The sequence below is a fragment of the Athene noctua genome, chromosome Z (genome assembly GCF_965140245.1).
Source record: "Athene noctua chromosome Z, bAthNoc1.hap1.1, whole genome shotgun sequence".
NCBI lineage: Eukaryota > Metazoa > Chordata > Aves > Strigiformes > Strigidae > Athene > Athene noctua.
In genome coordinates, this window is record NC_134077.1 from 88,168,893 (window position 1) to 88,177,664 (window position 8,772).

Here is an 8,772-nt window from a genome sequence, read left to right on the forward strand (position 1 = left end):
TCTTAAATCATGAAAAACAATCTAGGCAACAGCAGTAGTTAAAACTCATGGTTAATAAAATGCACCACAACTTTAGCATTTAATAATTTTTTTAATAAATCTTCAAGCTTCATCCCTACTTAATTTTTTTTCAGTCCTTCTAAAAGGAAGTAGGTCTAGAACCAGCTTTTTACTATTTTGCATAAATTTTATTGTTGTAATCGTTATTAATATTTTATTATCATTTGTTCTTATGAGTCTTTTGCTTAAAGTGCTTTGAAGCAGAGACCTCAGGCCACAGCTGGAGAAAAATATTTTCATGTGCATTACTGATTCAAGTAGTACCTGACCATTTTACCCCAGTGCTTACTGATGTGCCCAAACTGTGTCCCCAGCAACATTATGGGGGCAAAAAAGATTATTTCTAAGCCAAACCAGTTGTCTCATCTGGTTCTAGCCCCACACACAACATTTGAACAAGCCAAACTGAGGAGGCGGTGTTGAGGTTAGAGTAGTTTTAACCACCAAAAGTAAATGTTTATCAGCTATTGCCTAAATACAAGCTGTAGCTCAACATATACTTTAAACCCAAAAACGTGAGCTTTTCTCTATCTAAAAATGGTTTCTATTATTTTTATCCAGACCTGCTCTACAGTCCGGTTCAGTGCATGGCCAAAGAGTCAAGGTGCTCCCGATGGCACTGGGGAGGGAGCCGTGTGGAAGCAATAAAAAGGGAGATGAGGTGGTGGAAAGTGGGATTTCTTCTCTGTTTGCCAGCACAGGTTTATGCTGCTAAAGTATTCACTAGCTGTGGTCTGACAGGGATTTTATGATACAGTTAATCCAGCAGGCACTGAAAGGAGCCTGTCTCCTGATCCCTCCTGGCAGCACTTTTCTTCTTTCTCTCTTGCATCGTTGCTCGTACTCACATGAAACCGCAACAACTCAGGTTGGAGATTTCTCTCGCTCTTCCTCTTCATCTCCTTCCTCTCCCCCTTGCCACTCCACACCAGTTTGATGCCCTCTGAGTACCAGTCCCAGCTCCAAGGAAGCAGCAGTCATCAGCAACTGGAAGACCAGCACCCCTTCTCTAAACAGGCTAAAATGTACAGGCAGATGAGGTGCGGTTTTGCTGCCTTGCTCTTGTCTGTCATTCACTCTAAGTAGGCTTCTCAAAACTTTTTAGACCAGGGTTTATTTCAGGAGGTTGATAATTCCTCATCTCAAACAGACAAGCCCCTGGCAGAGCAGGGAAAATGTGCTTTATACCACATTAACTGTTTTTATCACTCCTAAACTGGGGGTGTGTGTGGCTTTTGGCTATGGAGGAAGAACAGAAATTCTTGCTCTGCTATTGCTTGAGCTTTACCTCTGATAAGCAGAAACAGAACCCTCCATTATCTGTCATTCCCTAAAACTGTCAATCTATAACCAAACTCAGCTTTAGTTGTGCTAAAATATTAGCTCCCACTCTGAAGGCTGGCTGAATATCAACACACTGATTAGCAGAGGAATATGAAAAAATGCCTGTATGCCTCTTTGCACTTCGTCTGTCCTCTCCGCTTATGTAGTTAGGAGCTGTCTGAAGGTTGCTTTAATTTATGCTCGCTGTCTGTAGCCACAAGGTTTAATCTGGCAGCCAGGATCAGTGAGAATGAGGGTATAATCACAGCAAAGCTGAAATCTCCTTCCTGTCCCCCTGCTCCACCTTTGCACTGCAGCTGGCTACTCTCAACAGTAGAAAAGAAGGATGACTGGTGAAGGTTAGAAAAAAAAAAAAATCAAACCCATCTTCTCTCCTAGCACGACTTTATTCTTTAACTTGAAACTGTTTAGTAATCCGCAGTTTGCAGCCCAGCTCCACAAATAGATGCATTGGCACACTTGGTCTTACTGCTGAAGAAATGTGTGGTAGAACTGTGCACTTAGCCCTTGGTTCTGTAATCATTAATGCTGGGCCTAATTACAGATTAACCTGAAATACAGACTGGGTCAGATGAAGGCATACAACTGCATTTCTGAGGTGTACGGTTTTTAGCCAGCTTTTATGCTGGCTTCATGCAGCCTTTGCATCACGCGGCCGTAGAATTTTTTTGTTTGCTGCAAGAAATCCAAAAGCTGGACTTCTTATATCATAAAGCCAGGGCCTCTGAATGCCTTTTCAGTTAATTCTTCCTTTCCATCAAATATCACAGAATCACAGGATCACCTGGGTTGGAAAAGCCCTTGCAGCTCCTCCAGCCCCACCATGACCCTCCCCCTGACCGTTCCCAACTCCCCCAGATCCCTCAGCGCTGGCTCAGCCCGACTCTTCAACCCCTCCAGGGATCCCGGGGACTCCCCCCTGCCCTGGGCAGCCCATTCCAACGCCCAACAGCCCCTTCTGCACAGAAATCCTTCCTCAGAGCCAGCCTGACCCTGCCCTGGGCAGCTTGAGGCCATTCCCTCGGGGCCTGGCGCTGGGGCCTTGGCTCCAGAGACTCATCCCCCCTCTCTGCCCCCTCCTGGCAGGGAGTTGCAGAGGGCCAGGAGGTCTCCCCTCAGCCTCCTCATCTCATTTATCATATGAAATATGTTCATGTGCATACAGAAGTACGTAGTTAGGATTTACTACCCCCACTGTATCACCTCATTTCTTCTTGCACTGTGGGAATCTCTTGGCCGGCCACCTCCAAGGCAGTTAATGTGAGAGAAACTATAGAACAATTCTGGTAGGTAAAAATAATCAGTAGGTCCTGCTTACTGATATGTGCTAAACCCTCTTTTTTTTAATGTTTATGAATTTGTCTTTTTTTTTTTTTTTTTTTTTTTAATTTCATTTATGGCTTTTATAATGAATCAAAGGCTTAGCTTCTACTGAGAAGGACAAGTATTTACTAATTTGTTTTTGTTAATTACACTGATTAAAGGTGCTGTCATTTCGGACTAGATCTCATTTTTCCTCAGATTTCTTCTTTAAGGTTTATATTGATAGACAATAAGACAATTGCCCTCCAGATTTTGAGTCATATGTTACTGTCATTGGAACTAAAGCCCAGTATAGCAGAATTCCCTAAGGACTTCTTCTCTGGTTAGGGCTGGGGAGTTAAGAAGGGAGACAACAGAATAAAAGTAGATGGATTCTGTCCCAAAGCAGCAAGCTGTCCATCTCCTTTGCTCTAAATACCTTAAGTGCATGATAGCCTTACTGACCTCTGAGCTTCCATCCATATTCCCATCTCCTACAAATGCTCTTGTCCTCCCCCTTCTGTGATGCACAAAACTGAACGAGTTCCTTCCTTTGGGTGAGATGTGAATGCAAAACACAGCAGAGCCTTTGAGAGAAGCCCAAACCCCTCCAGTGCTGACTGGTGACCCATCCCCGCAAGAAGTTGTTTGCAAAGATATTTATAGGCTAAAGCTGAGAATTCCAGCCTAGCAGATAGCACTTTCCAAATATATATTGGACAGTATCAGTGGAGGATATTGCTACATCCACTTCTCAGTGTATTTTTGTTCTTAATAGAGCTTATGTGGTAAATCTTGAATAAATATTCTACATGGAGAATGCCTGTATAAGTTACACACACACACACACACCCCCCAATGCAACTATTACAATAATGATATATAAACCAACTCACAGTTTTCATTCTAATACATGTAGGGTTCCAAAGTCTTGGTGTTACCACTGTAGGTGCCTGGTTTAAGAATTAAGCATCTTATGGTGGACATCCTGAACTAGACGTTTGACATTTGAGATTCTGAAAGGTGTGGAGTGCAACATCCTGGAGACTGTCTGTCACAGGGCAGATAAACTGTAGACAGTGAGGAAGTGCCAGGTTCGTGCCCTGCCTTATCAACCTGCATCATTTCTGTTTTGAAGGGCTCACTTCACGGAAGAAAAGGAAGGAAGGAAGGGTAGCCAGTTTGCTTATTCATTCAACTTCTCATTTGTGATGGTTCACAAATATACTATCTGTTTGCTGTTGAACATGACTGCATAGTAACCAGGAAGCATTTTTAGTCCAGTCTGAACTTTATTCATAGAAGCATCGATGTCTGTTGGTGTCACTTCTGAAAAGTCAAAACCCCGAAGGAGGGTTTAAAGTAGGTTCGTGTAGCTTATTCATTTCTAATATATCTTGATTCAGAAGGCAAGATGGAAGTGCTTACAAAATCAAGTCTCCTCAGAGATATGAGTACAGAAATTGCTGTACTGTACAGTAAAAAACCCAAACTCTGTCACACTTAAAATGTCTTAGTGAAAGTTTGAGATCTATCTGCACAAGAAGATGACAACAGCTGGTGTTCGAGGGCACGTAGGAGCGCAGTGATGAGATCCTTAACCAGTAGATGTCACTGGAGGGATCTCACTGGGTTTGCAAAGCGAAAAGTGACTTTTCAGTTTCTAGCTAGTCCTTTGATAAGAAAGGAAAGGAAGAAAGGCCTCATTTTCCAGCATCTTTTTCTTAAAATAATTCCTTCACAATTTAGGGAAAAGTTTAACTCCCTGCTATGTGCCTACTGTCCAACTCCAGCATCTCTAGGGGAGTACATGATTTTTCTGGGGTCTGATTGAGTTTTAAATTCTGCTTTAATCTGAGAACAAGCCGGACCTATGAACTCTGTGAAACTCCATCATGTAAACAGTCGTACCCTTCCCAGTCTGCCGGCTGTTTAGTAAGCTGGTATCCTGGTTACATTTCAGCTATCATTCCTAAAAAGGATCAGCTCTTACATAGTTTGTCTGTGCATCAGCAGCAGAGCAAGGCCCTTGTAAACCCAAAGCAGCCTACTCCAGTCTCTGGTTTATGAGGACATTTACTTCTTGATAAGAACCTCCATAACAAAACAAAACAAAACAAAACAACAAACAAAATCTCCTCTGACTTTGCACAAAGCATGTGCAAAACGTGCACATGTGTGACATTTAAGAATATACATAGTGTAATATCGTATAGACTGGTATCTGATCTCTTTGTAGTGGCCAGCACCAGATTCTTCAAGAAACCCCATACTGAATAACTGCAGTATAGCCACCAGTAAGACAAATACTTTTCAAACCCAGCAGTCAGTGTTCACCTTAAAACCTGCACCTGGGATGATCGTATTTATATCATATGATTTTAAATGTTTTCAACAATGTGTTTTTCCCTTTTTGAAATTTGTACGGTCTTCAGCCTAAATAAATGTTTTGAGTGAATTCGACTGTTAATAATGCTACATAAGAAATATTGTTTTGTTTCTCCGTTCAAAGTATTTTATTTACTTCAAGGTTATTACCTTGTTCTTCCATCCCCAAATGGTAAATGCAGAAGTCTGATTTATCTTCTTTATTACACTCATGTTTCCTTTCTAAAGCAGTTTTAGAGAAGATGAGAAAAAAGCCCAAATAACTTGCTTATTCAATTGCTGTTTTTCCCAGGACTTTCGAGTAGCTTTTAGTCATTAGGACTGGATTCAGTGAAAAGGTTAAATATGCATATAAATTTAAGTCCATAAGTACTGCTAAATCATCTTCAGTACACTTATAAACAAGTATTTTAATGATTCAGAGCCTAATCTTGTCTTATATCTCTGTACATCGATAGATTTTTACTCTTGTGATACTCTGACAGTAATTGCTGGTCTCTCAACAATTTGGGTCATACAGACCCAAGAATAAGACTCATCTAGTAGATGTCAATGGACCATGTTCACTCTGCAACCCAAACACCAAAACCAGGTGTAGGAAGGATCACAGTGCAGAAATACCCACTTTCCACCTGGATGCAGTAAAGCTGGGTTCATGCAGCGCTGCACCCAAGTTTGGTCCCTACCAGGACTTCTTCGAGCTCTGCAGGAAAGCCTGCCTAGTCCTGCAGGTATGAGGATATTTGCTGAACCAAGCTCCGTATTCCAGACTGCAGCTGACTTCCCACAGCAAAAGAGCATCCCACCACTGCCCCCTTTTCTATACTTCTCTACTTCTTCGGGCTGACATAGCACTTGGGGATATGGTGCAGTTGAGAATGGTCAATGTTGGGTTAATAGTTGGACTAGGTGATCTTCAAGGTCTTTTCCAACTGAGATGATTCTGTGATACTTGGGGGGGGTGGGGGTGGGGGGTGGAAGGAAGGGGGCTATGGAAAAACTCTAAAAAGTGGAACAATAGAGGGCATAGAAAATGATGAGGTAACTCCAAAAAGTATTTTGCTGAACAAGCCGAAGCCTGGAATGTCAGCTGAGGCAGAAATAAGAGATGCACTGTATGGCTGATAGAAACTCTTGCAAACATTTTTTAGTATGAAAATGCAAATCACTGACTCTCCCAGCATACCCTGTTTAGGGCTTTATGAGCCTAGTGACATTCCTTTGCCTCTCCCTTGAACTCTGTGTGGTTACAGATCTACCTCTGCTCAAAATAAATTAACTTCCCTAGTTATTTGTAAGTGACATCGTTGTAGGACCATGCCTGAAATCAGTCTGTCTTGAAATCACCATGCCTAATTTATACTGATGGACAGTTCTCAACAAATTTAAAGCCTGCATGACCCTAAACCCTAGCAAGACCCATGTATTTGTTAGAATTCCCTCTACAACTCAAAGAGAAGATCTGAAAACCCCCTGAAGTTTATAGTTACAACTGATACTTTGTGAAGAAGTGGTCTGAAAAAATACACTTTTCGTAAAAACTAACGCAGGAGTATGTATCTTCACACTAGCCAATTCAAACCTCCCCCACAAAAAACCTCCCGAACCCTCCAAAAAACAACAAGGAAGGGACAAGCTAGTAGAACTTCTGTGACAAAAGGATGGAGAAGGTGGCCTCCTGAGATCTCTTCCAGACATGTTTTCAAAGTTTCCATGGGCCTGAGTCTAGTATTCTCTCGCAGCAGAAGAAAAACACAATACACCAGCTCGTGCCAAATGTGGGTTTAAAGAATATTTAGTCAGCATCTTTTCTTATGTTGAAATTACAATCCTATTAAAGCAGCTGGAATTATAGTTTAACAGGGAAATTGTATCATTAAAAATCAATTCTTCATGAAGAAGTCCTTGGAAATACCAGGCTATAACAGCCAGACCATGAACTCAGACTAATCCAGGCCTTGATTTATGCTCTTGTGATTTCAAGACAACCTCTGAATAGCTATTGTACGATTTACTGAAACAAATAAAGTGACTGACAGTGGAATTATGAAAAAGCATGTCTGGATGGTACAAAACTACATCAGATAATGTTATAATCTGTGGATTCAGAATTGTAGACTAGTAAAAGGAAACTTGCCACATTGTTGTGGGGTAAGGAAGCATTTCAATAGTCAGAAAAAAGCAGAGCAGAGCACAATATCACCCTTTCTGTCTTGGGATTTCATTCTCACCGATTCTTTTGTTTCTGTGTTTGTTTTGCTGTTTCAGGTGCAGGTCTCAGCGTCAGCGATAATGAATCTTGTCATGGCAGCCAGGATGGAGGCAGCATGGCTAACTCCCAAATTGTAGAGCTTAGAAGAATACCCATAGCAGACACTCACCTCTAACTCCACAGCTTGCTTGGGTTTTTTTTGTTCTTTTTGTGTTTTTTTTTTTGTTGTTTTGTTTTTTAATTCAACCCTCAGTATTTTTATATTTGTACTTCCTTTTGCACTAAAACACTATATGAAGCTGTAGTAGAATGCTGTGAGCTTTACTGAACGTTTAACAAGGAATGTTTGCTTGGGGTTTTGTATATCAGAAAATAAACTGTAAATTTTTTACAGTGGCTGAGCATCAATAGATACCATGGCAATCGGCCTAGATTTGTATCTTGTAGATAGATGACATATTTCACAAACTGTAGCTTTTTTAATTAACCTGTATGTGTAACACTGATTAATAAAAATGATAGAGTCCGTTTGATACAAACAAGTCTGTTATTTCTGCTCGCTGCTTATGGAGCTGGAAGATGATGCAGACATCCCGTTGGGCAGGAGAGCTTTTTAGTTACACTGTAGTTCCCTAAACTGTACTCTCCTCACTTGTTTTTGGGTACCCAAATCTGTGACCTTTACAAATTCACACACAGACATCATCTTGAGCCAGAAAGCTTGAAATATAAATCGTGACATGATAAAACAGGCAACGATCTGAAACAGACACAAGGGAGGGGAAATGAAGGACAAGAGCAAAGGCACTGACAGCTGTTGACTGCGTTACCTTGCTGATTTCATCGTATTAACCTCTCTTCTCACAGTCAGAAATAAGGGGGAATTCAAAAGAGTTGAATTTTCTGTTAATATCAGTGGGTGCCACAGGATATCCCTGTTCTGACTGAAGCATTTAAGTATTGCATTACAAACAGAGCCAGATCAGTAATCTGGGGTCGTAAATGATCAAGAAAATTTCCTCCCTTGGAAAAAAAAAAAAAAAAAAAAAAAAAAAAGAGGAAGTATTTCAGAACAGAGAGGGGGGAGGCAGGCTGATCTTGTAGGAATCATTAACTCTGCTTCTGCACAGACACTCTGGAAGAAAAACACATTAAAGTTCCTTTTCCTCTGAACATTTCTGAGCCTAGCACAGAAATATAGTAAATGAGAATGCAAGCCTTTCATACCTTCTTCAGGAACTTGCCTAAAGGCTTAATGCTGGGAAAGCTCTGAGCAACAAATTCTCCCTTTAAAAGAAAACTTTTCTTATGGAAATCTTTCCGTGAAATTTGCTGTAGCGATGCACAGATTTTACTGTATCTAATTACTTGTTGAGCTGAAAAGAAAACCAAACAAACCCCGTTTCTGTGTCCCCGTTCTGTAATATCTGGTAGGACTGCACAGCTTACACTTATCACTCATATCC

General features: G+C 41.0%; 1 protein-coding gene across 5 annotated transcripts in view; it reads left to right on the top strand.

Moving 5' to 3' along the window:
- Nucleotides 1-7,842, top strand: part of ADGRV1 (adhesion G protein-coupled receptor V1) — a 308,947-nt gene extending 301,105 nt beyond the window's left edge. For all 5 annotated transcript variants that reach the window (XM_074932928.1, XM_074932927.1, XM_074932932.1 and 2 more), the window contains one exon: nt 7,363-7,842. In XM_074932928.1, the coding sequence (XP_074789029.1) occupies nt 7,363-7,481 (119 nt within the window). In that variant the 3' untranslated portion in view covers nt 7,482-7,842. The remainder of the gene's footprint in view (nt 1-7,362) is intronic.
- Nucleotides 7,843-8,772: the final 930 nt, after the last annotated feature.